Source organism: Puntigrus tetrazona, chromosome 20 (assembly GCF_018831695.1).
Source record: "Puntigrus tetrazona isolate hp1 chromosome 20, ASM1883169v1, whole genome shotgun sequence".
NCBI classification, from domain to species: Eukaryota; Metazoa; Chordata; class Actinopteri; order Cypriniformes; family Cyprinidae; genus Puntigrus; species Puntigrus tetrazona.
The window spans coordinates 14,511,756-14,539,630 of record NC_056718.1 but is presented as its reverse complement, the minus strand read 5'-3'; the positions used below and the strand labels follow the sequence as shown (position 1 = coordinate 14,539,630).

At 38.8% G+C, this 27,875-nt stretch overlaps 4 protein-coding genes across 9 annotated transcripts in view; 1 reads left to right on the top strand and 3 right to left on the bottom strand.

Annotated features, from left to right (window-relative positions):
* Positions 1–153: 153 nt before the first annotated feature.
* On the bottom strand, positions 154–5,989 carry zbtb1 (zinc finger and BTB domain containing 1). Of its 2 annotated transcripts, XM_043220210.1 has the most exons (3): positions 5,746–5,989; positions 5,041–5,068; positions 154–4,217 (listed from the first exon to the last, which is right to left on the bottom strand). In XM_043220210.1, exon 3 carries the CDS (start codon positions 4,211–4,213, stop codon positions 2,180–2,182), a length of 2,034 nt encoding a protein of 677 aa, XP_043076145.1. In that variant the 5' UTR covers positions 4,214–4,217; positions 5,041–5,068; positions 5,746–5,989; the 3' UTR covers positions 154–2,179. The 2 variants fall into 2 exon arrangements, with proteins under 2 accessions (XP_043076145.1, XP_043076144.1); XM_043220209.1 differs by lacking the exon at positions 5,041–5,068 and having other exon boundaries at positions 5,746–5,988.
* Positions 5,990–6,830: 841 nt separating this feature from the next.
* Positions 6,831–11,108, top strand: zbtb25 (zinc finger and BTB domain containing 25). 2 transcript variants are annotated; one of them, XM_043219819.1, is made up of 3 exons: positions 6,831–6,981; positions 8,125–8,303; positions 8,527–11,108. In XM_043219819.1, exons 2-3 carry the CDS (start codon positions 8,131–8,133, stop codon positions 9,653–9,655), a joined length of 1,302 nt encoding a protein of 433 aa, XP_043075754.1. In that variant the 5' UTR covers positions 6,831–6,981; positions 8,125–8,130; the 3' UTR covers positions 9,656–11,108. The 2 variants fall into 2 exon arrangements, with proteins under 2 accessions (XP_043075754.1, XP_043075755.1); XM_043219820.1 differs by lacking the exon at positions 6,831–6,981 and having other exon boundaries at positions 7,051–8,303.
* On the bottom strand, positions 10,792–15,046 carry si:dkey-1h6.8. Its single transcript, XM_043219818.1, has 2 exons — positions 14,168–15,046; positions 10,792–13,601 (listed from the first exon to the last, which is right to left on the bottom strand). Exon 2 carries the CDS (start codon positions 13,495–13,497, stop codon positions 12,055–12,057), a length of 1,443 nt encoding a protein of 480 aa, XP_043075753.1. The 5' UTR covers positions 13,498–13,601; positions 14,168–15,046; the 3' UTR covers positions 10,792–12,054.
* A 1,625-nt stretch (positions 15,047–16,671) lies between these two features.
* Positions 16,672–27,875, bottom strand: part of mthfd1a (methylenetetrahydrofolate dehydrogenase (NADP+ dependent) 1a, methenyltetrahydrofolate cyclohydrolase, formyltetrahydrofolate synthetase) — a 12,926-nt gene continuing 1,722 nt past the window's right edge. For 3 of the 4 annotated variants that reach the window (XM_043219814.1, XM_043219815.1, XM_043219817.1), the window contains exons 4-27: positions 27,198–27,257; positions 27,065–27,118; positions 26,641–26,777; positions 25,846–25,946; positions 24,812–24,948; positions 24,479–24,590; positions 24,269–24,396; positions 23,807–23,904; positions 23,536–23,709; positions 23,184–23,320; positions 22,339–22,409; positions 22,149–22,256; positions 21,935–22,009; positions 21,745–21,837; positions 21,512–21,646; positions 21,367–21,435; positions 21,086–21,197; positions 20,697–20,836; positions 20,516–20,557; positions 20,258–20,358; positions 19,510–19,687; positions 18,916–19,023; positions 18,457–18,594; positions 16,672–17,266 (exon numbers count right to left, since the gene is read on the bottom strand). In XM_043219814.1, the coding sequence (XP_043075749.1) occupies positions 17,195–17,266; positions 18,457–18,594; positions 18,916–19,023; positions 19,510–19,687; positions 20,258–20,358; positions 20,516–20,557; positions 20,697–20,836; positions 21,086–21,197; positions 21,367–21,435; positions 21,512–21,646; positions 21,745–21,837; positions 21,935–22,009; positions 22,149–22,256; positions 22,339–22,409; positions 23,184–23,320; positions 23,536–23,709; positions 23,807–23,904; positions 24,269–24,396; positions 24,479–24,590; positions 24,812–24,948; positions 25,846–25,946; positions 26,641–26,777; positions 27,065–27,118; positions 27,198–27,257 (2,580 nt within the window). In that variant the 3' untranslated portion in view covers positions 16,672–17,194. The remainder of the gene's footprint in view (positions 17,267–18,456; positions 18,595–18,915; positions 19,024–19,509; positions 19,688–20,257; positions 20,359–20,515; positions 20,558–20,696; positions 20,837–21,085; positions 21,198–21,366; positions 21,436–21,511; positions 21,647–21,744; positions 21,838–21,934; positions 22,010–22,148; positions 22,257–22,338; positions 22,410–23,183; positions 23,321–23,535; positions 23,710–23,806; positions 23,905–24,268; positions 24,397–24,478; positions 24,591–24,811; positions 24,949–25,845; positions 25,947–26,640; positions 26,778–27,064; positions 27,119–27,197; positions 27,258–27,875) is intronic. The other variant, XM_043219816.1, reaches the window with a different exon arrangement.

Below are 27,875 nucleotides of genomic sequence, written 5' to 3'. Positions count from 1 at the left end.
CTTGCAGTCTGTAGTCTGTCTACAGAAAATACTTTATATGATGAATTGGTAATTTCAGGTAAAAACAGCAAACACACTTTCTAAAATCCTTTGCACTCATGTTCTTGAATTTTGATGAATTCTGTGTCAAATACTGTACATCAGACAAACCAGCAGTTTTTAAACTTTTATTTTCTTTCTTAAATCCAAGAACGTATGAAACACTGAAGAGATTTTTTAAAATGTGATCAAAAAACAATATTTGCATATATTCCTTGCAATATTTCTACCACACACACACACACACACAAAATATGTTCACTAGATTTAGATCACAACACCACCCAAATACACCGCTGAACAGCCAGTGCAAATGTCTGAGCTGTTTGTCTGTAATTTAAAATGACTGCTTGCTTTGGTCCTTTTTGTTTAAAAACCCATCACAAATGTAACTTCCGATGAAGAATACGAGTGAGCTGCATAAACCCCACTGTAACACACTTCTGATATACTTGTTATACAATCCATAGATTAAGTCATTAAGCTATGTAAGCCTGAATAGGTCAGTTTACTCGAATGTGACAACGTATTTTAAACAGAAGCGTGGAGCACCAACTGCCGCAAGTTTAGCCAGACTGCCTGCTCTTAATCCAATCATTAACTGCATCTAGATTAATCTGTATGATCCCATGGCCCCACTGATGGTTCATGGATCACAGCTCCAAAAACCTGCTCTCTAGCCTGTATGAACGTCACATGATTAAACCTGAAAAACACAAAACCAGATTAAACTCGAAAATCACAAAACCAAAAACCAACCAACCTGTTTTTTTTTTTTACAGAATAAAATAACAATTGGTAAAGTACTTGTTAATTAATACAAACATGTAATAATTTACCCTACACCCTTGTGCAAGCATTATATGGCATACTTCACATCAAGCCACAATAATTTTATAAGGTGTGAAATATTTGAAATGTTAAGACCTCTTATAAGCCCATTTAAGCTTTAGATGGACCCTAAACAAAAGCATATAGTTTGATTGCTATGAACAAAAACAGCATAGGCTGATAAGTATTGTATACCACGTAATCCTTATTAGAAACAGATATCTTGTGTACAAACCAAAAGATTTTATAAATCTGTTTATATAACATGAATCATGAATATCTTTGGGATATTGAAATAACTACACAGTAAATGTTTTAACTCAATGAAACTCCGCTCACATCAACTCTGTGAACGCACACTAAATAAGGGTTGAATTTACAAGTTTGCATAGATTCTTGGGTTCTGAATGAGTGACTATTTAGCAAGTACAGCTAGCTGAAAGGCATCAACAAGAGTGTTTTTCTTAGCTTTTTTTAAAAAAAATACAGTATTTTTAGTGTTCTGGTGCAAGGAGGGAAAAGTGTCTGCATACTATTAGCAATCTAATCTCTTTTATGATCTCTGTGCTTTAAAGGGATAGTTAGCCAAAAAAAAATAAAAAAATCATCATTTTCTCACCATCATGTCAATCCATACCTGGCTTGCTTTCTTCTGCGGTACAGAAATAAAGATATTTCGAACAATGTTAGAATCACTAACTTTTTTTTTCTGGACAAAAACAGTATGTAAAAAGCAGACGTTTTTCAAAATCTCAACAGAAGAGAGCCAGTCATAGAGTATGGAATAACAAATTAAAAGTGAATAAAAGATGAATGATGAATCTGAGTGAACTATCCCTTTAAGGGCAATTGAACATATATTCTTCATAATAATTGAATATTATGGCAGGTAAACGACACCAGAGCTACTTGGAATAATGACAAAATGCTTATGTTCACTAAAAAAAGCACCACCTATAAAAACAAAAGTCCTCTTAAATTATTTTTTGGATGTAAAACTATTAGCCACGGGCCAGTTTCATAACTACAGACTATTTAGCATTTTCAACTGAAACACCACTGATAGTGTGATTTAGTCAATATCTACACTTAACCAGTGCCTGGATATCCATCTCGATGTATAAGAAAATGAAGATAAAAGCTTGAGGCACTATGTCCCACCAAAAACATTGAACAACACATCCAGAATTTGCATACACATAGAAAGTGCAGTTGTAAAGGTTACAATTGGTGTCTAAGTGCATAGATTTGTTCTCACATTTACAGTATGGCTTATTTCAAAGATTCAAGGGTTGCAGAGAGAGGCCTCTCATTGTCTCTTGGTGTGCTTGGAGTTGTAGTGGCTCCGCATGTCTTTGCGGAGACGGAACTTCTCTCCGCAAACACCACAGATGTACAGATGCACATCCATGTGCTTCTCAAGATGTTCGCCGCTGGGGAAAATCTGGAAACACACCTGGCAGATAGTCTCTCCGGCAGACAGGTGAGAGATCATGTGTCGCACGTGATCGTGTTTGAGGAACGTACCCTGATCACACACGGGGCAGACGTATCGCGCCATTCCCTTGTGCATGTCAGTGTGCAACCGCAGCTGTCGCTCGCGCAGAAACTGTTTCCCGCAGGTCTGACAGGTGAACTGCTTTTCCTTGGTATGCACTGTGTAGTGCTCTCGTAGATGACACCTTTGGTAAAAGCCTTTGCCGCAAATCGCACAGAAATGCTTGCGCCGATGATCTGGCTCACCGCTGTCTTCCATGAGAACGGGCCGGAACGACTCCTGCTCCGGACAAGCCAACGTGTGCTCCACCGCAAGACTTTCGCTTTCAAATATCATCCCACAGAGAGGACAGCGAAAGCCCAGGTCAGCTCCCTCCAGCAAGTTTTCTTCCATAGCCTCAGCATCTTCAAGTAGAAGTGAATCCTCTCCCGGGGAGTCCGTCTCGGTCCCTTGGGGTTCACCGCAACGCTCAGCGTGTTCCTGCAGCTGCCTGCCTTTGATGAGCACTTGGCCGCACCTTCCACAGGCGCAGATATGTCCCATATGGCTGGAGATGTAATGAGCGGACTGATCCTCCTCCGTCAACAGGGCTCCGCACAACTCGCATGGAATGCATGAGCCATCTTGCTTTTCCTCTTTGATCCGATGCACCTTTGGATCCGTGTCTAACCCTGTGCTTTGGCCCTCCAAAGCGTCCATAGCTGATACCCCTGCCTCTTCCTCGCTGTCAAACTTCATCTGCTCTGCAATATTGTCTTTGTACAATCTGGTACGAACTTTGCAGCTCCCTACGTTAAGGTTCCCTACCTTCACGACTTTTATAGTTTCCAAATCAGTTTCAGAATCGTCATCTCTCTCCACTTTAATGGTTATATTCCTGGAGAAGGCAGCTTCGCCATCCATTCCAGTGGCGACGGACCTGATCACGCTCTCTGCGTCTGGTTTGTGGTCTGACCAGTCCTCTTCACCCTTGCAAACCGTTCTGTGCTCATCTGTACCCTCAGAGGTCGAACTCTCCGCTTTTCCAGCATCGCCGTAAACATCTTTACCAACTTTGGGAGTCTGGAAAGCTTTGCGATTGGTGCATGTGAGGATGTGTTCGATGAGCAGCTTTTCACAGCTGAACACGAAACCGCAATCGTCGCAAGTGTATGTACGACCAAATCGAGGACGTTCTTTCATGGCAGAGCTTCGGCCTGACGTTCTTTTCCTCAAGTCACATGGCTGGTCTACAACGGTCTCTGAGTGTGGTGGAGGGTGTGGTATCACCACATCTTCAGCAGGCCTGACAGTTGAGATGTTAATGGTCTGACGAGCAGTTGTGGTTGAGGCTTTTGGTGCTCGTTCATTCTCAGAAGGGCTTGGTCGCTGCTGCTCAAACATTCGGACACCAAACATCATCTTGCTTCCCACCACGCTGGATGAGGACGAGGAGCTGGATGACGAAGAGGACGATGCAGAGGACGAGGGTGTTAGATTGGATGTTCGGATGTCTCTGAGGTCCTCCAGCGAGTCCGGGATGTAGTACATTTGTAGGTAGGCCATAGACGATTTCAGCTCTTCAAATTCATAGTGATCTACGACAATTCGGCCAAGGTACATGAGCTGCAGAATGAGATCGAAGCACTCTGCACTGATCTGCATGTTGCTGAGATCAAACCGTGCGGTCCCCTGCTGATCCCGGATGAACATCATTCTGAAGTAAGAGCTGCAGGCCGCCAACACAGCCTTATGGGCCCTGAAATAAATATCCCCTATGGCAATGCAGCAGTCACAGAGGAAACCCCATTCCCTTTGGTTGTTGAGCTGCTGCAGGACATGCTCACTGTGGCTTGGCCTTGCCATTACCCTGTGAAGAATCGTAAAGAAACACATGATACATTCAGCAAGTTCCAGGTTTGAGGAATATTTTTTAATTCTCACAGGTGCCCTATCATGATAATATCATGACTCATGTCATGAAGAGCTGATCTAACAGTGGAATGGAAACATATGAGCACAGAATTCAAGACACACTTTTAAAAGTTGGACTATTTTTAACCTGACATGCTTAAAAACACAACACTAATCACAGGACATCCAAAAAGAGACAAAGATGTGTGAATGCGTATGGCTGTAGCTTAAAATTCTTTTTTTTTCAACTTATGTGTGAAAGGGTTTATCATACCAAGCATACTAATTTAAGCAAAGTGTCTAAAATAAGACTACTGTTACTAAAAAATCTGGGACCACTCAGCCTTTTACAATTTTAAATGCTCACCATAGCTACGCTTATTAATTAAAAGCACAACTTAAAAAAAAGTAATATTGAGAAATATTATTGCAATTTAAAATAACTGTTTTCTATTTTAATATATTTTAAAATATAATTTATTCCTGCGATGACAATGCTAAAATATTTCAGTTTTCAATGCTGATTTAGTGTGCTGCTTAATGTTTTTTGTGGAAGCCATGGCACTTTGAAAAGATAGTTCAAAAGAAAATAATTTATCTATTATAACATCAGAATTTTTCAGTGTTACTTTTGATCAAATTTCCATCCTTGCTGAATAAAGTACATTTCTTTCTACAAAAAAAACTTACTGAATTCAAACTTTTGAATAGTAGTGTATGTATGAAACATCTAGATTAAACAGACCACTTCACATGCCTAGTCTGTACTGGACACTTACCTTGATCACACATAACACTAAAAACTTGCTATATGAAAGTACAAAAATATAAAAATAAGAAAAAAATGTAAATAACAATAACAACAACAACAATAATAATAAATTAGAAATTTAAATATATTGCGTGATTATTACTTACGGCTTTGTTTCAGAAATTTAAAAACAAATAATATTAAAATAATAGCCTACGTTGCACAGATCTTCAGATTCTTTGTGAAACTTACAATTGTACTATTTAACACAACATCATAAAAATCAGATGACAGCAGAAGAGAGAAATTGTGTTCTTATAATTAATAAGCTCAGTAAGCACTGGTTTAAATAGTACTTGTTTCCGTCGTTCAGCTCCATCATAAGCCAGACAGAGAGGTTTACATCCCGCCCCCGCGTTCTCATTGGCCTATTTTGGAGACAGAATCATGCGGGCGTTGTGGCTGTCAATCATACCGCACTTAAAAGTAAAATCAAACTACTTGGACAACACGCTGCAGATCTGACCATACAATTACCCTTAGCGACAGCGCAAAGTTTTTAAAGGCTCCGTTACTTAAGAGACGGCGTAACCGAACATACGTGACCATTGTCGTAGGGAGATCTCTCACGCAAGCATGCAGTGCCACCCCCGCGCAGCTTCCCGCACATACGCTACGAGCTTCACGTTACTGCAGCTCGTGTTTACACGCAAAACACAGTGAAAATACTCACCGACGGTAATGGGCGCTAACTTGTAGCGAACGACAGAATTCGAGTTAAAACGCGGAGCGGAGAAGTTCCACCTCTTTCGCCTTCGTCCAAGCGAAAACTTGGGACGAGAATAGCTAATCTCGAGGGCGAAGCCCCTTCTGTGCAGCGCGGATGAAAGAACTTCCGCACAGCCGCTCTGCGAGCTCTATCACCGCACTGAGATCCGGCCCCGCTCACGCAAATCCAGCCCGCCCCAGCACGCGCAGCGCAGTGAAAATGCAACCAAACCATGTATGAAAATATGCTCTTCGGGACGAACCCTTGCGGTGGCGTTCATTTCGAAAACGACACACACACATATATATATAGCTTACATTTCGCACCTTTTCCAAAATAACTACTTACACATTTCCTCGCTTTCCTCTGTATTGCTGTCACTGCCATCACGCCAAGCATTTTAGAGAACCGAATATCAGCAAAAAGTTTGTTTTTTTTATCGGATGGGAAATCTCAGTTCTGATGTAAACATCAGAAACGCCTCTATGTTTTGTACAACATTGTATTACGTTATCGCATATGTTCAACATGTTCAAATTTAAAATATTACACAGTAGCGATTCTCGTATACAAGTTAATATATATATATATAATTTTTGCATTCAAACTCATGCTAAATTTTGAACAGTAAATATCGACATAGTAATAATCATCACATGCCATTACCGCACAAACACTAATCCACACCACAACTAATGGCACATTACAAAAATTCTGATTAGATATTTATTGTAGCATTTGCGATAAACGTTACAAATATGAGTTTGGAGATGTATTGTTCAGGCATTGAAACCGTAGCAGTTTCTACACGTGTGTTTACAATAATACAATTTTATGAGCGATTCAGGTCTGTCGGACCCTTTCGCAAAACTGGCTTTGCTCTTTGGTCTATGCAAGTTGCGTAGCCTACTTCACGCATGGCTTAGGACTTTTCCTCGCTAGATATAGCTGCTGGCAATATATGTACCCGAGTCACGATTCGACACAAAAGAACACGTATCGAAGAGCATGTAAATACAAGCAAGGCGCCCGCTTTGTATGTTTCCACTATGTGTGCGACGGGATCAGCTAATGTACAGTACGGTCACGTGACGGATAACAAGCTAAGCCGTCAATCGCTTAGGAAGAACCGCGAGACCATAAGAGAATTTTCCTGCTGCAACAAACACGAAATTATTATCCGTTTCTCTCGTATAGTTGGTAAGAATGCATTTTTTGGGACCGTGTGAATGCATTATGTCTGTGCTTTGGTACATGCATGTTTTGTTGGCCAAGGTGCATGAAAACGTACACCGTTTCTTCGACAACACTTGATCGGTGTAGACCAGACGTGTGAAAATTATTATGATTCTGTCGCGGGCAAATCTGCTAGGAGTTAGGACACGCATATGACAGAAGCACGAACTAAACAGCTCATACAGGCTATTTTGTGTATTATTCATTCATTCATGGGATTTTGTTATGCGACGAGCACTGCTGTTTGTAAATGTCCTTTTGTGTAATGATTTTAAGAAATCGCTGTCAGGTATTGTCTGGTCAGGTCGGCATGCAAATATTTGAAAATGTTGCGGCGCAAACACTGAACGGAAGCTAGTCGTTGCTGTTTCTCCGTTTATATTAAGAAAAGTCAAATTACTTAGAATGATACAATGTCAAATTCTGCTGTATATTTAAGTTGCATATCAATAAAAACGTACGATGTAGTTCTTACGGAATTTCCGAGCAATTTGTTTTTATGAGGAATGCAAAAACACAATTTGCCAAAGCACTGTCGTAGTGGGTTTTTAAAAAATATCAAGCCTATCCAGATGTAAACAGCTGGTTTGTCTCAAAATTTAAAAAAAAAAAATATTATGGCTATTTTGATCGATAGAGGTCGCCAGTTACTCTGCCAACTAAGGCTCTTCAGAGAGTCACTTCATTGGTTGGTCCTTTCTGGTCCATCATGTTGAGACATTTGGGACGAGAAAAAATAAGAATGTCCGAGAAGACAAAAAAGTCTAGTTTAAAAGTATGTGCAACATCATTTAAATATACATTCAGTAATAGTTTTTTGCTGTATTTTAAATGTGCTTTTAATTAATTAAAAAAAAAATCCAAAACAAACTGAAAGCATTTTCATAAAACGTAGTTCTTTAATATAATTTTTACAGTTTGTTTTTGAATAACATTATAGTTAGAAAATGTATGTTTTTAGAAAAAGTTAACTGAATAAACTCTGAATAATATAGGTAAATGCTAGTATTATTTATCCCAGTGTAGTATAGGTTATTGAAGTTGTGCATAAGAATTTATTTGGTTGACATTTGTTTTCTATGCATGTATGTACGTTCTGTGTAACAGGTTGAGATGGATGTGTCTGGCCATAGTTTGTTCCTCCTCCAGCAGCTGAACGTCCAAAGGGAGTTTGGCTTTCTTTGTGACTGCACTGTTGCTATTGGCAACGTGTACTTCAAGGCTCATCGTGCAGTCCTTGCGGCCTTCTCAAACTACTTCAAAATGATCTTCATCCACCAGTCCAGGTTAGCAAAAATACAATTCTGAAATGTATCTTGAAGTGTACCCATTGTGACCAAATACTCTGCTAATCAAATAAGCAAGGCGTGTAAAGATAGCCTGATTGATAAAAAAAATAAAGGTATTAATAACAATTAAAAAATATACACTAAATGCTTAAAAAGCATACTTTAAAAGAAATAATAAATCTCTGATTGTATTTTTAATGACTTTTTCATGCTTTTCTAGTGAGTGCATCAAGATCCAGCCCACAGATATTCAACCAGATGTCTTCAGCTACCTGTTACACATCATGTACACAGGCATGGGTCCCAAACAACCTGTGGACCAGGGCAGACTTCAAGAAGGTATCAAGTTCCTCCACGCATACCAGCTCTGCCGCAAAACAGGCGAGGGTGGTCCGGATGCATCTTCTGAGCCCATCCGTATGTCCAATCTCTATGGCATCCAGATCTCTTCACAGCTGGCCAGTAAAGAGAACTCGGGCCTGAAGGCTGGCGGTTCGCGAGACCCTGAGGACGGCCGCTCCAGCGCTAGGGCCGATCGCACACATGGCCGTTTAGCTCTTGCTGTAGGGCTGGAGGGCATTACGTCTGAGCGACAGCCTCAAAGCTTCCGCGCCGCATCCTCGGTGGCCTCGGGGGACGACTCTGACATTTCAGCACGGATCAAGCAGGAAAGGGTAGAGGAGGAGGAACAACAGGAAGGCGACAAAGAGCCTTGCTCTCTCTCCCCAGCCCAGGTGAGCCCCTGTCAGGCTGGTCTGTTCAAAGATGGCCCTCTAGCGCTTTTATGCCCCCGGTGCGGTGAACGCTGTCTGTCACCTGAAGGCCTGCAGGAGCACCTATTTACCCATGCAGCCTGTGCCCTCGAGCCTAGCGGTCTGATGGAAGGCCCTTCAGAGGACAAAACCGGGGAGCACAAGTCCCTAGAGGAGAGGCGGCATCATAAGGAGCGCATAGACTCTGGTAGTCTGGAAGAGGCCTTACGGCAGAGTCAGGCCCTGGCAGATGAGCTGGCCGTGGAACTCAGGCGAGGTGGTGGGACCGGACGGAGCGGTAGCCCGCTGGCATCCTTCACGCGAAAACGAAAGATGGCCTGTGCCGTCTGCAACCTTCGCTTCTCGCAAAAGAGCCAGCTGCAGGAGCACATGTTCGCCCATGTGGGCAAGCCGCTGCGATACCATCGCTACAGCCGCTTCTGTGGGCAGCTGCTTCATGGCTGCGAAGGCCAGCCAGACATCACTGCAGCCACGGGAGAGGAGGCAGCCAAGGACACTCAGGATAACGGCAGCTCCTGCTACTCACTGGACTCTGAGGTCTCTCAGGAGAGCGTGGACGCAGTGACTGTGGAATGACGTAGTGTTTGACATTCATGCAAACACGTAATGTCTGTTAAATGAAAATTATGGATTATGTAGAAGTTAAGCTCTGTCGACAACATTTGTGGTATAATGTTGATAACATTCAAAATTGCTTCCCAACTGTCCCACATTTTCTTAAAAAAAAAAAACTTGTTTACAGCGAGGCATTTACAGTAGAAGTGAATGGGGTCAATCTGTAGAAATTTAAATAGCTGCTCTTTCAATGAGACACAAGCATTATTTTAATCATTAATTCAATTATTTTGTGTTAATCAACTTTATTCTTTAAATATTGTTGAGTGAGTTTTATTAAACCCATAATTTTCCTTTACTCAATTTAGTTTTCTGCCTCAGCACTTCTGTCCTGTCACAAAAGTCCTTGTCAGTGTTAAAACATACAAGAATTACGTTTAAAACTTAGTGTTGATGATTGTAGTGTTGTTGTTTAATGATGTTTCTGACTCTTGGATGACTGAACACTGTTGGATCAATTATATATTTGAATGAAGTATTAGATTGACAAGCACATGTGCATGAAACTCAAATAGCACCACGAAGTGCAACATTTGACCACAATCTAAATATTTTTTTCAGAGTCCAGGTTAAGCTAATATCTACTATTTCTTGTTTATTTTTGGGCTGTGGCCTAATGAGTGAAACTGACTGAGCATAGAGTCTAAATGATTTCTTCCCTAAATCGAATTTCCTACAAGAAACTGGTTCAGTGCCTTAGAACATTTTTGCCAAACATCTCTGTAAAAAAAAAAAGCACTTACGCTATTGCTCAGCCAGTTGAACCAAATCCAGCTGTTTTTCATTTTTCAAGTGAACAGTGCCTATTTCTGCAAAGTTGTCCAAGACATCTACACAATCAGAATATTGTATCAAATGAATGTGTGCAACTGGTGCTTTTCTAAAAGCTTTTTGATATGTTGAAAGACTTTCACGATTATATTGTGTACGGAACAGAGTATAATCCGAGTTTGCTAACAATCTTACTGCATAACCCGAGGCATAACTACAACAGATGGGACAATGCCACTGTAAATGTCTAATATAACACTTCTCGACAAAAACAGGAATGGCACATTCAGTCATGTTTCGAAATCAGACCGGTCATCTTCAAAAGCTGAGACGTGACAAAATGTTTTATTTCGAATGATTTATCGATTTCAAGACATCACTGATGGTTGACATGGTTTCTTTGTGCTGTATTTGAACTGTCGAAGCACCACTTTTTGCAGTTATATTCATTGAATACTCAAATTCGAGGCTGGTGTACTGTGATGAGTATTTTAAAACAGAAAAAACTTGCATTTGTGTTATCTGTGTGACTTGTGTAGTGCATTTAAACAGTCCCTTTCGATTTTATTCATCATCAGCACTCGGTGCCATTGTGTGATAATGTGTTTGGGTATTTTTTTAAATAAATGGCACATTGAATAAACTGTGTTTTATAATACATCTGTTTTTTGTCAGTATACTTCTCAATGGGAATCGTTCAACCCAAATGAAAATTCTGTAAAAGTCATAACTTACTCACTTTCATACCATTCCAAACCTGTGTATGATTTAAAAATGCAACTTTTTTTTCCTTCGGTATTTTCAATGACAGTTCATGGAGTTTAGTGTGGTTTTGGTCCCCACTGACTTTCACTTTATGGACAAAAAGTGTTTAAACATTATTCAAAATATCATCTTTGATAGCTTTGTAACAACGTGAAGCTAAGTAAATCATGATAATTTCCATTTCTGGCTAACTATCCCACAATTGCCTGTCTTGTAGTAACATCTCAGTGCCACAAGAGAGTAGCATGTTGTCACAAAAGCAAACATAAGCTCTGCTGCCAACTCTATGTAATCATTATCTTTCAGCGTTATTCCCAAGCTTGAGATATACAGTATACAGTGATTAAACGTCTAACAATTTCACTAAAGGCTTCGGTCAGGGCCTCATTTAAATCTGAAAAGAGCAACCTATAAGCACGCCTGGGTTCTCAGACCACATATTTTCATAAAAACGTCGCTCTAAATGTTGTCGGAAGTCAATTTTACGCAACATATCACAAGCACGTGGTTTGTTGCCTTCTCAGAGTCGTGTGGGATATTCATTGCTATAGAAACTAGATTGCAGTATATAAAAAATAGGAACAATAAAAGGTGACATTAATGAATACATGACAAAAGTTAATCATGCAAAGACAAACTTACAGCATTAATATTACATAAAATTACAATCATTTCCTCAATCCAACATCAATAATTGAATCATTACCATTGTTTACGCAAGCAGAAATTCCTCTTTTTTTTTTCAATGTTACACACAGCTTTATTTATACCATCATAGAGAAATATGAAACCGCTTGCTGAATAAAGAATGTAGATATGTGTGGTTACGCACGGTCCAAACCTATCTGATTGTGCTGCTGCTCAATGGTGAGTTGCTTCACAGCGCCACGAATGGCTGCTTGCACCATTGAAATTGCTGTCTGAATCAGCAGGGTCTCATTACAATGGCTGGGGTCCAGTTCGGGAGACGCATTTAGGTCAGAAGGATGCAGCGTGTTGATTGTTAGGCTGTTTATTCTTAAATGTTGCCAGGATCCATTCACTGTGAGACCATCACACTCAGGTGTTTCATTCACATTCTCTTCCTCTGATGAGTATGCTTGCTCTATTGTAATCACTGGCTTGCATTTGATATTATTTTTAATAGGCTTCTCAATTAAGACTAGCAGATCACCACCTGATGATGTGCCTGGAAACTCGCTACAATACGATGGAGGAACCTCAGAATCCAAAACACCGTTAGATTTTAATACCCGGTTGTCTTCTTTTTTCATACTAACGTCTCGGTCGAGACATATTTCCTTCCTCTCTTCCGTGTGGTCAGACTCAATATGCGTGTTAACGTTTAGCTCTGCACTGAATCTAAATTTCTCCTGAACGCTTTCCACCTTTATGTCTTGTTCTTGTTTTTGTTTCTCTTCTTTCTTGACAGTGGAACTATCCAAAGCACCCGCAGGTGACCGATTCAGTTGATTAGCTTCTTCTTTTTGTGATTCCTTGGGAGCATTACACTCAAACCGATCAATATGAGATGCTTTTTTCTTTCTTGGAAAGATGCGGTAGATCTTTTTAAATGTTAAACCTTTTGGTGTCGTTATCTCCTGAACAACCATGCTACGGTCTTGCTCTCCACATCCCCTTCCTGGATGGACATTAGATGTGGTAGATCTCTTAGAAAGGGGCCACACTGTAAAGAACGCCCTATTTTTACTTTTCCCATTAGGAACTTCCTTGTTTACATCACTCAGTTCATTCTCATCCACGGAGTTACACATGCTGTGCTGAGCTTTGTTTCTGTTTTTCTTTGTTTTCTGAAGATTCAAAATCTTGTTTTCTGTTCTCTCTGGTTCCTCCCTCTTTCCACACCTGAGAAGCGAGGAAAACGTCCTTTTAATGGATGTCTTTGAAGTGCTTCTGGTCATTTCAGTTTTACTTTCCTTGTTTTCATCTTTGCTTTCACCATGCTCCAATGTTACAAAAATTCCTGAGGTATCTTCTGGATCTTCTGGCTGGGTTTCCTTCTCCTCTGAGGATGTTTTTGGGCTGTGGTGGGTAATAAGTGAGGATTCGTTTCCATAGTTCTCTTGATCATTATTCTCCACTGTGCCATCACAAGTCATAGCTTGTCTTTGCCTTCTCTGAGATTTACCTTCCAGTTTCTCCCTTGATTTTGACTTCCCCAGCAAAAGTCTCGGAGGACCTGTCAGTTTTCGCTTTAAACCCCCCCTCTCCTGGCTGTCGGGTAATTCTGTCTCTTGTGTGGACATGGTTAATCAAACAGTACCAAAGTCAATAATAGTCCACACCGGATCAATTACACAAGCGGGTGTTTTCTCCGCTTACATACTGTCAGTTTAAAGAGGTGGAGATGCTGCAAATCAACACAAAACACGGTCTTGGTGAAGTTAAAGCTTTTCTGTATTTCACTTGTTGACTGAAACATTTATTGCCTGATTTGTGTTCAGTGATAACGTTTATTACATATATATGTTTATCTTTGAGTATATTTTGATCAGAGACAACACACAGGCTGTGCAATGTTTACAGCACAAACAACAAGAACTCACACTGGGTGTGACACCAGTGAAAAAGTCTCTTTAAAAACATCCTTTAGCCTACACAAAGAATTCAATAGGCGTTTTGCTAACAGTAAAAGTGAATAAATCAAATTAAAGGCAAATCATTATTTTAATTCCCAACACTACCTTTAAATAACAGGCTACAGGAATAAATGTAGACCATCTAGCAAAGTCAAAACTCGAAGACTGTTCCGACAAAACGCTAATTTGTTTGTGAAGTGTGTTATTTTGACATAAATGCAAACAGTCCACGCTTTAACTTACATGGTGATTAAAGATAACTCAGAACAGCGGGTTAACGTAGATTTAAGAAAGTCCGGCAACAATCTACTAATTAAAAACACGTTAAAATACCTACCTTTAAAGCACAGAGCACGACGCAAACTATTTTCACGGTTGTCTGGGGCGATGAGATTCAAAGAGCGTTTATAAATCCCCTCACAGATCTGCCGCGCTCAGAGACTCGCCAGCACGTTACGCGTTACGCGCCTAACTGTTTCCATGACGACCGGCTGATTGACGTTTCTGTGAGCGTGCACATCACCCTCATCCAATCAACACGTAGGAGGCTCTGCTAATGTGAAGATATTATCGATATCCATCAAGGCGACCATACACACCCGCTGTACACAATTTCCTGACACAGTTACATTTACCCCACTTTTATCCATACAAAAAAAGTCGAAAAAACATCAAAAAGAAAGCAACCTTTTTAGACCCTGGAATGCGTCTTTCACTTCGATTAGTTTCATTTAGATTATCCACCTACAATGCTCAATTATTGGTTAGTGCACTTGGTAATTTTGAATATTTGATAATGACAACTTAACTGGAAATTATGCATAGCCTAATATATTTGGTTGATTTGATAATAAGGCTATAGCCTACCTTGTTTTTTCTTCACACATTAACTGCCTGCTTTTTATTTCATTACTGGCAAATTTGTCTCCTTGGTAACCAAGCACTCTAAGTTTTGTTCTATTTATTTTCTATTTAGATTGTTGGTCCTGACGGAAATTATGACAAAACGGTGGGCAATTATAATGTGTGTAAAAACTAATTATTGTGACACTACACTACACACACGCACTGGGTTTCCATGTTTTTTGGGGACATTCCACAGGTTTTTATTATGTACAAATTGTACTGTACTGTATTTTTACTGTATTACACCTTACTTTATTTTCATTAAATTAAACATTATTGTTTATTGTAAATGTAAGGAATAATTGACTCCGGGCTATAGTGAATTATTAGAAAAATAATGCACACCCGAGATGGTGATGTGTTACATCTCAGGTGTGCATTATTTTTCCAATAATTCAGCGACTCAATTATTCCACTTATTGTGCACAACTGTAGGCCCAGATCAGATCATATTTCAAGGCAGTTTTTGTACTTAAAATGCTATTGTGAGTATGATTATTTCTTCTGCATCTCATCCAACGCCTCTGTTGTTAATTCCAAAAAGTCATTTTAGACCTATTAATTGAGGCTTGAGCCGTCGATAGCAGAATAATGCAGTTAATAACTGAGTGTGTGTGTGTGTATGTGTGTGTGTGTGTGTGTGTGTGTGTGTGTGTGTGTGTGAGAGAGAGAGAGAGAGAGAGAGAGAGAGAGAGAGAGAATGTGTGAGTCTCAAAAATTTTTGGCTAATAGTGAAACTTTAACTACAGTTACCTTATAAAAATAAAGAAAGAAATGTTCTTTATTGGCACTGATGGCTCCATCAGAGAAAAAGGTTCTGGAAAAAAGGTGGGTTATATTGTTAAAGAAAAATCTTTTAATGTTCTTTTGTTCACCAAACATTACTTTGTGGAACCTATTTTTTCCCTATTACTTTAACTATTAACTATTTTTAACTATTTTTAAAAGAGTAACTGTTATTCCATGATACATAACGACTGAAAATCTAATCTGGCATTAAATGAAATGTCCCTGATGAGCAGATGGCACACAGTAATTAATTCTCATTTGGAGGCTTGCTTGATGTTTGCAAAAGACATATGTGCAAATATGACAGGTCATCTCATTTTCCCAGGGTCTAATTTATATCTGTGTCAGTAGCAGACATTTTCTTATGGACCTTTTAGTCAGACAGCAGCCTTTTTATCGTTCAGGCATGTTCTAAACTACGTTCGGAAGAGGGATTGCTTCTTTCACTCAGGATATATATGACACAAGTCTTGACATCTCATGCATGAAATGTTATTTCAAGCTCAAAGCCACCAATACTAATGCTCAGTGACGTTAGGTCCCAGAGGTCTGAGGAAAATATGCCCTTGAAAGCCGCACGAAACATACAAAGTACTCAACAAAGCTACCACATAAGTGTATTTAGGCCTGGCAGAGTTTACTCGGGTTCACTTGAATAGGCTGCCTCATAGTGATAAACCTGGTGGCGATGTCCCGAACTAACCTCTGAATCAAACGGGCCAGATGCACACTCAGTATTCCACTTATCAAACACAGCTCTATTTTCCTGGTTACAGACCCATTCAAAATTAATGTAAGCACAATGTGCTGAAATATGATAACACAGAGTTTCTATAAGTGTCTAGACACTAAGGTATTTAACATGTTTATGTAAAAATGCAATATCATTTTAAACAAAATTAAAACATTAACCAGTGATCTTTTTGCACTTTTTTACCCCATAGAAATAGAATGCCTTTCTAGTTACACAGCATCAGACAACCGTAAGAGACGCATTAACAGTGATCATTGACTACTGGACGGCAGCGTGTATTGAAGAAGAGGATGAAAATAAACTGGACTAACAAGCCGGACAAATATACAATTATCTAATTATAGTCTACAATCAGGTTGGCAGCTTAGTATCTATAGCAACTGGAAACTTCATTAAAGGCTAAGCCAAGATTTTATTGGCTTATTAAGATAGCATATAAAGTAAACATACAGACATTACGCTATCTCTAGAATCAGTGTGTCGAATTAGCTAATAAAATCAAACGTGGCTTTTAATAATACTGGCAAACTTTACTGTAATTGGAAAGATACCGACAGACAATTGATTCCGTGTTTCTGAAGCTCAGTCATGGCTAAAAATATCATACGGATCAAGAAGCACAGCATAAAAACTATGAGATCTTGAGTGAATTCGGACAACACAGAGCAACATCATTTGTCAATTCACAAATGTACACTTAGCACAGTAAAAAAAAGACATAATTAGTTGTTTTTACAGCAAATAAAAAATGTTGTTCATACGCAGCTAGAATTTCATGCCACTGTTTATTTGTAGGTTTTAGAAATCATTTAGCCACCTTAAAAAGATATCTGTTTTTTTTCCACTTACTTAAAGTTTGATTGGCCATTAATTAAACCAATTTTAGCTCGCCCATCTTAGCAAGTAACCATTGCGCTACTTGCTGTCACTGTAAAGGTTGTTGCCATGGAAACAGGGCCACATGGGATCATCCATTTCTGTATACATCTGTTGGAGAGTTTGAAGAAATTAGTCAATCTGGTGGAGTTATTTTGCCGTCTTAATAATACACCCAATTATGTTTTTTTCCCCCCTTAACACAAAATGAACAGAAAAATAAATAACAGTCCAACAAGCCAAATAAAATCACGCTGGGCCAAGTTAACTATAACCGCATATAAAAATGACTGCTACCCTGAAGAGCGGTTTAATAAATTGACTTACATTTGTAATCTGTAATGAACGTAAATGTTGGATAAGGTCACTTGGACCACCAGTGGATTTTGTTGAACAGCTCATGTTCAGCACAGGCATGCAGCCTAGCAACGTGTCTGGATAAAAATATCCACACATGTGTGACCAAATATTCTCTCTTTCTTTTCTGCACTGTAGACTCACCCAATGATGAGCGACTCTGACTGAGGGGGACAGAAATGAATCAATGACGTCATCTGACTAGAGGTCAACCAGCTCAGTGTTCATGTAATCTCATAATTTCATCTCCCATAAGTGTGTTCAGCAAGTAATCATTAACAACGATTGACAAAAATTACTTGCTTTTATGTTTTTCCTTCCACATTATGTTGTAATGCAATTGGCCTTATTTGATGCGATTATGTGCACCAGCAGTTAAAAGTATAACTTTGTTTCATTTATTATAATTCTGTTTAAATTAGTTTCAGAGACACACATCGGTTGTAAATTATGATGTTGAACCTGTCACTAATAATATATTAAAAAAATTAATTTTTATGTTATATTTTTTGAAAAACATCTCTAATCAAAGAGAATCTGCATTTATTTGATTACAGTATCGTATTCCTGTGATGGAAAAGCTATATTTTCAGCAGTCATTATTCCAATCTTCAGTGTCAAATGATCCTTTAGAAATTTTTATAATTATAATATGCTGAAGAAAAAGTTATTATTATTATCAGTATCTAAACAGTTGAGCAGAGTTACAAATATTTTTGTGAAAGCTGTGATATATTTTTTTTCTCAGGAGTGTTTAAAGTTCAAAACAACAGCATTTATTTTTTAAATTAATATTTTGTAACACTATGAATGTCTTCATGTTTGTCATCACTTTTCATCGCTTTAATTAACCGATTCCTTGTTAATTAAAAAAATATGCTGTCCTCAAATTTACAAAGTGAGTATTGACTGGTACTAATATAGATATGGAGTATAAAGCTCACCGGTTCAGTCACACAGCAGAGGAAACCTGCTCCAGCATTGGCTTTGATATCAGCTACGGGCAGAATGAAGTTTAACATGGGGTCAGTACTCAAAGACAGCTGTGTCTTAGCTATGCAAACCGGCAAATTCCCATAGCCCTTTAAAAGAAGAAAAGAAGTGGAATAAGAGAGAATTTATTCTCTGCCTCAGGCATGCAGGCATACATACAATGTTGAAAAGTCAAATTCATTCCTTCAAAATTGTTACACAAAAATTTCCATCCACAATATGCAATACAATATATTTTCTTTAAAAACTCTCAGCAGCTTCTACTAATTAGTCCAACCCACATCAATTAACAGAGTAGGAGTGTCGCATACTAATAAAGTATATATTCTAATGTAAACAATTATCTGAGAGTATTTCCTAGGTTGCTATAAGTATATATAATTAAACAGACTCGTGAAAATGAAGCTTACCTGTTTTGTATGAAGTGCAAGCTTTTGTTTTGCTTTTGGAGACAGCTCGATATCTTTTGCGCCATACATCTTTTGTGCCACAGTCCTTAATTTATCGACAGCTGGAATCTGAAAATAGCCATTTATCTGTGTTTAATAACGCATTAGTATGAGTAATGGCTTTTGGCTTCATTCCACCAGTGGAACCTTTCTGTGCTTAATACATACAGACATCCTCCTAGCCTTAATTTGTTATAAAAAATGTTCACACTGGTTATATTTAGGCCTTGTCAATTAAAAAGATTTCATGCATTATAAAGTCATTGGCTGCTAATGAAACAGCTCTATATATATATAACGTGTTAATTGAGCTCAGAATAGTGTGGGAAAGAAGAGCAAAAAAGACACTGGGTAATGAAAAATCCAGAGTGAAAGTAAAATTGCTCCATTGTACATTTGTACAAGGAATTTAATGAACAAATATCCTTTCGCTTCCTCTACCTCCTAGTTATTTCACTGATGCTTTTACACGAAACAAAATAAAGCACATTTCACATTTTTAGTTTCAGTTTAAAAAATGTGTGATTTAAGCTGCAAATCTTTGCCATTGCTCACCTGTGGGTCGTAGAGGACCCTGAACTGTCCAGGTAGTTGAGCTGCTCTCTGAACAGCTCCTGCCAGAGCCAGCGCTCCAGCGCCCCCATCAGACCAGTTAGTGCACTGCACCGCTTCAAAGGCTCCAGCTTGCCTCGCCTGGCCACACACCAGCTCCAGCTCAGCGTCAGTATCAGAGCTACGCCCAACACAATCAGAGCCCATATTCACACACACATTCACACAGAGTAGGTTTGGCTCGTGAGTACATGGTTAGTGTACAAATGATAAGATGTCAATATTAGATTATAATCGCAGATATATGATTGAAAAAGCATACAGTGATATATATTGGTGATACTCCCTGCTGTGATCCTACAGAGGATATAGTGGTATGGATGATGGATGCATGGATATTGATAATAATGTGACTGCTTTTTTAAGCCTGAAAATTCTGGGGACTGTTTTCAGGCGCTGTGTAATATCCTTGTGCCTGCTGCACTCATGGTACGGCAGTAAAGTTCCTTGAATATTATGCCAGAACGAGAGTATAGTTTCTAGCCACATCGGTCAAGGAAATTGCAACTTTTAATTTTCTGTCAACCTTGGTACACAATGCAACTAAAGAAGAGCCAATTTTTAAATAGAAAAAAACATTGAAACACTTGTTGGAAAACGAGCCTTTTTCCAAAAAAAGTTGCATGTTCCTTTAAGTAGCTAGACAAAATGCACAAAGTCAGCACTTTTGGTTCGCTGTTTGATATTGTACCTGAATTTGTTGACAGCTACTATCACTGGCAAACCGAATGCTTGTGCAATTTCCACCTGTCTCTTCAGATGACAACAGCCTCTCTCCAGCTGCTTTAGATTCTGCTTTGCAAAAAAATATATGATTTTAAACATACTAAACTCATCCTCTCAGTTTCAGGAATTGTATAAAATTGTCTTGTTGTAATATTAACCCTTACAAATATAAATATTCAGAATTTGACATAAAATGGTTACACAACTTGAAAGAGTGCGTTACCTCCTGTGAGTACTCGTTTGGAAGGGGTAACCCAGCTTGGATCTATAACAAGTGTAAAGACATTGTGAGATACTGCCTCCGAGAGAACAAGGACAAGAGTACTTAATAAGCACAACCAATATGTTATAGGCTCAAGTAAATCTATAACGAAAAGCAGCGTATGAATTTGCGTCTGACTCACAGGGGGGCCACCTCCAAGCACCTTCAGGGTCCGAATACTGGCCACCATCACTACCACATCTGGCCGCAGGTCTGAGTAGTGACATTTAATGTTGAAAAACTTCTCCAAGCCAATATCAGCTCCGGGACCACACTCAGTGACTATGCAGGCAGGAAAGAGTAGATTAGAACTATTGGTAGTACTCTGTGACAGTTTGTGCTTTAGTTTTTGTTGTTTCAAACCTAAACCAAGTTACAGTGATATAGTTATAGCCATTACCACAGTCCTCAGTATTACACGATCCTTCAGAAATCAGTCTAATATGCTGATTTGCCGTTCAGAAAACATATTTTTATTATTATCAAAGTTGCAAATTCAATCGCAAATGTATATATACATATATTCTTCACCTACAAAACCTTCGGATCCAACCATTTTTAAAGCCAGTTTGTCCGCCAGAATGGAAGGACTGCCTTGGGCAATATCAGCTAATGGGCTGGTATGAAGAAACACTGGTGTACCCTAGGGAGAAAGACTGAGATGTGCTGAGACAGAATCTGACAGAGCTCAAATAAATAAATAAATAAATAAATAAATATGAAAGATTCTGTGTGCAGTGATTCTAAAATATTTATAAAGAAAAAATGACATTTTCAATGGCCATGTAACATTTTGAGCTATTAAATCTTACCTCTACGGTTTGCATCAATACAGGTTTTAGGGCATCTTTTAATAGCATGGCCAGTGGACCGCTCACATCCTGTGATGACGAGGTTGTGTAGGTTAGATCACACACATATTCAGACGCACACAAACACGTGAACACACATACTGACTAAATCCTCTGTGGTGACAGCATCTCCATATTTGTTTGTAGCCACTACTATCTTGGCCAGCCTCTGCTGCATCTCCTCCACACTGCTGCTGAGTGACAGTATAGCCATGATCTCATTATCCAGAGAGCCAGGATCCTGAAAAGCGCAGACACCCATTAAAAAGAACAAATCACCCTTAATTACATTATCAAAAAGGCACTAGGTCAAATTGAAATGATGACACAGATACATACTGTTGCAGTGTCTGGGTCAATGTCTAATCGGACAAAACGTCTTATTTCAGTTTCCGTGAAGGTCAAGGGGTCGGATTTCTCAATACCCAGTTTCTACAGATCATGAATGACACTGTTACCGTGCAATCGTCCTTCTGCACTGGATTTGAAATGAGTATCTTACTATAGACTGTGATTTTCTAAGATTTACCATAATTCGGTTGAGCTGTGCTGGAGAAAAGGATCTTTGCCCCCTTCTGAGAGGAACCAACAGGTCAAACAAAGCCTGCAAGATTTAAATGTGTGAGATCTTACCAAATGCAAACTGTACAAACACGTGACTATAAACACACACACACACACACACACACACACACACACACACACACACACACACACACACACATATCGAACACAATCCTGACCTTCTCAGACAGTTTGGTCTCATAGTGAGCATGTGCTTTAATAGTGTCCATCACCACTTTACTGGCAGCAGAAATTCGCTCATTTTGGCCTGAAGACTGAAAGCTGACCTGGGAACAGTGTGTTGGAATTCATGTTCCATTTGATGAAATATACTTTAAAATCTCTGTTGCAAAAGGGTCTCAAACAAACCTCCTCCAACGGGATAATCTGAGAATATCCTCCTCCAAGAGCAATCCCTGTGAACCAAATAAACCCATGACCTCAAGTGAAAAAGAAAAAAACCTACACAGTTAATAAATATAATACAGTTGTGTTATAATTTATGTTATACGTGTATAATATGTGTTATATTTAATCTAAAATAGTGTCTAAAATAAAATAGGTAATTGCTAGTTTTGAGAATTAAAGTGCAATATAAGACATAAGCCACACTGTGAGTTTTACCCATGGTTTCACAGACAAGGCTTAAGTCTAGCTCAGACTAAAATGTATATCTAGGCAGTTTTAACTGAAAGAAACTTGCAGGATCTTAAAATATGTTAGTAATGTTGATTTGTCTCAAGATGCACACCAGTAATGTTTTTTTTTTTTCTAAGGCACATTTATAAAAGATACTTTGATTTCCAAATTGAACTATGATCTGAACCTGACTTAACCTAAAACCTGGCCGTCTGTGAAACCAGGCCGTAAAGTTGCACTGCAAGACAAAAACTCAAGAAATAAAGTTGCATTTATGAGAAATAAATTCATAAATGTTTGAAATCAGTTTACAGTTGTCAGAAATAAGGTTGAAAGAGGACTTCATGTAGATCAATGAGATTGTAAATCAGCAATGATTTTATAGCATAGAATTTTTTACTTCAATTTGTATAACACAAGTAATTTTGTACTTTTATTGACTGTAAAAGTCATAATTATGACTTTTTTTGTCATTATTTTAATTTTAATCACACAGTTATGATTTAGTTTGTGTTTTTTTTTTAATTGAGCGAAATAATTAGCTCCCATAGATATAATCCTGTACACTCTCTCACCCCTAGCATCAAAACAGGATCCTGGGGAAGGCTCTTGCATACAAGCGAAAGTGTTGATATTCAGGTGAGCCCCTAAAGCCTGAGCCAATCCAAGAGCAGTGGTGCGCTTTCCCTCGCCCAATGGAGTAGAAGTAATTCTGGTAGAGTAACAAAATGAAAAACAAAATTCCAACTTTGAAAGCATTACATTTTTTGTGGAACCGCTCTACAGCAGAGCCGTGAGGTGATTGTGAATGCAGTGTGTGATCCATACTTAATAAAGCGTTGTGAGATCTCATTTGGCGCTTGTGAAAAGTTACTACACTATAAGATTATGTTAATGCACATAATTATGTTTCAGGATGCATCTTACCCAGTAACAACCACATATTTCCCATTAGGCTGTTTCTCCATGCGTTTCAGAGCATCCAGTCGTATCTTAGCCCTGCTCCTACCATATGGCTCCACTTCCTCAGAAAACAAGCCCACCTCTTTTGCAAGCTGACCAATTGGTTTGCTTTGGCATAAACAGGATATGTCAGCGTCACTGGAAAAACGCAACAGACATTCATATGGGTAAGCAAGAGTCACAATTATGCTTTAATTAATCAATCTCTATATAAGCATGCATGCCACAACAGTACCTCGGCTGAGGCTCTTGGGGTTTCTTCTTTGTGTAATTTATGTTCCATTTTCCTGGAGTGTACGTCTGCAGAAACCGCTTTGCACTTTCCACTGTATTCTGGTCAAAATCCAAATGAGAAAGTTTTGGTAAAATAGCCCTTTCATACTGCATATTATTTTTTAGGGCTGTCAAATGATTAATAGTGTTTTATAAAAAGTTGTATACTGCATATATTTTTTATACATATATAAATACACACACATACAGTATATATTTTTAAATATTTACATTTATATATTCATATTCTTAGATTATATATATAGAATAGAAATAGAAATAGAATAAAAATGCACCATTTATTTGTCATTAATTGTTGCTAATAAAATTGTTGTCCACTCTTGTTTTACCTTATTGGGTATATGTGCACAAACAAAGCATGCAGTCATTTGCTCCTGATATTTTCCCTGATATGATATGATACCTTCATCAGCATGGCTACAGTCATGGGTCCGACTCCACCAGGCACTGGGGTGATGTATCCAGCTCGCTCTTTAGCTGAGGGGTAATGCACATCCCCCACCACTCGTTTTCCACTGGCCTTACTGCTGTCTGTGTGAGAGTCGAAGGCAAACATGTGAGCTAAAACCAGCATTACTGTTTCAAACAAGTAGATGGAGTCAAGCAGAGAGACCTGGTATATGATTGATACCACAGTCTATGACCACCGCCCCCTCCTTCACCCACTCTCCTTTCACCATCTCAGCTCTGCCAGCACCCACAACCAAGATGTCTGCTCTGCCCACCTAAAGAAAACAAGACGCTCGAAGTTACTCCAACACTCACCTACTCCATTCGTTAAACCGGACTGCACGCCAGGTCAGGGTCTCCACTTAATGTCGACATTGAATTCATAAACAGAACAGTAAGCTCTTGTTTGTCGTAAAATGCAGCTGAAGAAACGCTCGCGTTCAAAACTGGGAAAAAGGATTTAAAACGGAGCGTTAGAGGACCAGATGAAACCAACCTGTTCAGCTAGGTCAGGGGTCTTTGAGTGACAGGTGGTCACCGTGGCGTGATTCCATAGGAGCAGATCGTACATTGGAGCTCCGACAATCTTACTGCGGCCGATCACGACAGCATTCGTCCCCATCACACTCACACCTGCACACATTAATCACACTTGCTCCGTTCCAAAACCCAGTGAGCATTTTAACATGCGCTGTTGACACTAAGCCCGTTCTAAAGGTCTCGTTTTAATTGTGCTGCCTTTTCTGAGCCAAATTGCTAAAGCAGCATCACATGTATGTGGAGAAGGCAGAATGCTCAGCATAAGAAAATACCAGATGGTCTACGTGGTGACAGAAGTATTAATTATTATTTTATTTCATTAGAATCATTCCTCATGTGAATCATTTGACGATAATAGCTGCTAAAAAATGTTTGCCATCAAAGGAATTAATACAATTTTAACACATTTTTTAAATGAAAAGCAGTTCATTTAAACTGTACTAATATTTCACAACCTTACCGTGCTTTACTGTAATTTTTGATCAGATAAATGGAGCCTCCATGGGGATACAAGGAAATTTTACAAAAATATAAAAATATTTTACAGCCCCCGAACTTTTAATTAAACAGTAGTGAATTTCCTTAAAATGGCAAAGTACTAATAAAACATTCTCTATAATGAGAAATGAGGTAAGTTTTTATGCTTATTAGAGATGCTGCCCATGTAGGCAGCAGACAGCAAAGAAATGTGCTGGGTTTTAAATCAGAGCTCTTTTCTTTATCTTTCTGCCATGTGCCCTTTCTGACGCACCTACATGTGCTGCTAAAAAAGAATGTTCTGGATCCCTCTTTTCTTTCCTTAGGGTGACGGCTCATTTCACCACCCAGTCATCTGTGTCTGTGTATGTGTGTATATATAGATTTCACACCTTCCAATCACACCGCACACTGATTGTGCTGCAGCACGAAGGCCCTCTAGACAATCGCTCTATGATTCTGACTGATGAGAGCTAGAGCTCATGGGTAGAGCTTCACAAGATTTCTACCCACCGGTCTGACTGATGAGCTCCATACAGCCATTAGGAGTGCATGGGATGAAACAGTCCCCCAGGTCTCCACGAGACAGCTTCCCTGCATTTATACTGGTCAGGCTGAGAGGAGACACATTCAATAATATACAGTTACAATGTTCTGTGGAGGTTGGCTGTGCATTAAGGAAGTTTTTCTGACAATATGGCACTTTGTAACACCTAATAAATGGCAACTGTAACCTTTTCTGAAAGATGCATGTTTCTTACATTTCTTACATCTTACATTTGTATATTTTCACCAGCTGTTTCCAGTTAAAAAGGTCAATACAGCAACTGTCAGTAATCACAATAAACACATTTTATATCACATATGGTAACACAAGCGATCTCTCTTCCCCATAAGTATGCTGCATAAATTTTATGAAATTCTCATAGAATGTCTCAAGAGCCTACAGGTAGATATTTGTGTGGATTTTAGAGTCAGCGGCCCCTCAGAATATTTTTTGCTTGGATAACTCATCTGAAATCAGTAAAAACAGCCAATATTCATACACGTCAACAAAAAAGGCCTTTGGCCTTCTAACCTTTTAGTGGAAAAAAACAGATAAGAGAGCCAAATGGAGCGATTAGACCTGGAAATGAGACCTAGCAGAGACCCATCAAATGAGAAAAAGTGTGTAAAATGCAAGAACTTGACCTTGTAAAGAAAAAAGTATGCACTATTTCATTTAGCATATCAAGAATAAATTCACTTATCAGGCCCATTTCTACCATCCTGCTTCTCAAACATACATTTTAATCAAACAACACCTACCCATCCACATCTTTTTCTGGGGCCACAGCATTGGTTACTTTCTCTGTGTTTATTGTGTTGACGGAGTCGAGCGGTAGTTGTACGATGAGGCCATGGACCGCAGGATTCTCATTCACTGCAGCTATACTTCGCAGCACCTTAAGAAAATCAGTGGGATCAGCCTTCGACATCCAATCCTTATTGTAACAAAATTGTTTCATTTGCTATTTGCTATATTTATTTTAATAGCTAAGAATGCGTTTATCTGTTCCAAACTCTGACCAAACTAGATCAAAATGAACTGCACAGGAAGACGTCCAAAGGCTCTAATTGTCATTATAATGATTTGTAAGTTATGCAGCATAGACGTATAAAGAGAGAAAAGACACAAAACAAGACAAGGCAAATCACACTGCTGTTATTGCTTGGGGCATGTTTCTCTTACTTCATCCTCCGTGGCTGTCTCGGGAAGCCTAATGTGGTTTGCATTGATCCCAATCTATGCAAGAGAGGAAGACAGTGTCAGCAAGAGGTTTATGATAAACATGATTTCTGTTTATTAAATCAGCCCACTGAACCTCAGCTGCTGCCTTGAGCTTCATGCTGATGTAGAGGTTTGAGTCATCTCTGTCCCCAACCTACAACAAAACAGCACGTATATGAGCGTGTCAAAGCAGTGCAAAATGTAAAACACGTAATTGATCTAATGCATATAAATTATATATTGTTTGTTTAATACTGTTAGACAATTTAAAATTTTATGTCCTGTAAAAACAGAATCAGCAAGCAACTAACTTAAATGTAATACTTGTTAAAATTACAAAATAATGGTGTACTATCTAAACGTCTAATATTATAATATTTATGTGAAAATTATGTGTAATGTGCTACTATTTATGCGTTAATCTAAAAACATCTTGGTGTAAATATTGTTTATATATTTCATATATTTAATACATTTATGAACATTCATGAATACACCAAGAATATAATACCTAAATATTTTCTAATATATAATACTGCATGTAAATTTGTTTCTAAAGTTGCTAAATCTGGTCAAAAATGTTTTGATCAAAACAGACCAAAAATATCTGTAAGAACAACAAAACTACACAGTTCGGGCAGTGAGATTATTACGGTCCAAGATATGAGTCACACACCATATCAGTGTTATCTTATCACAGTGTCCTTAAACTAACACACCTCTCTTTCACATTGCACACTTATGCATTTATCAACACATGACCATGAAGCCA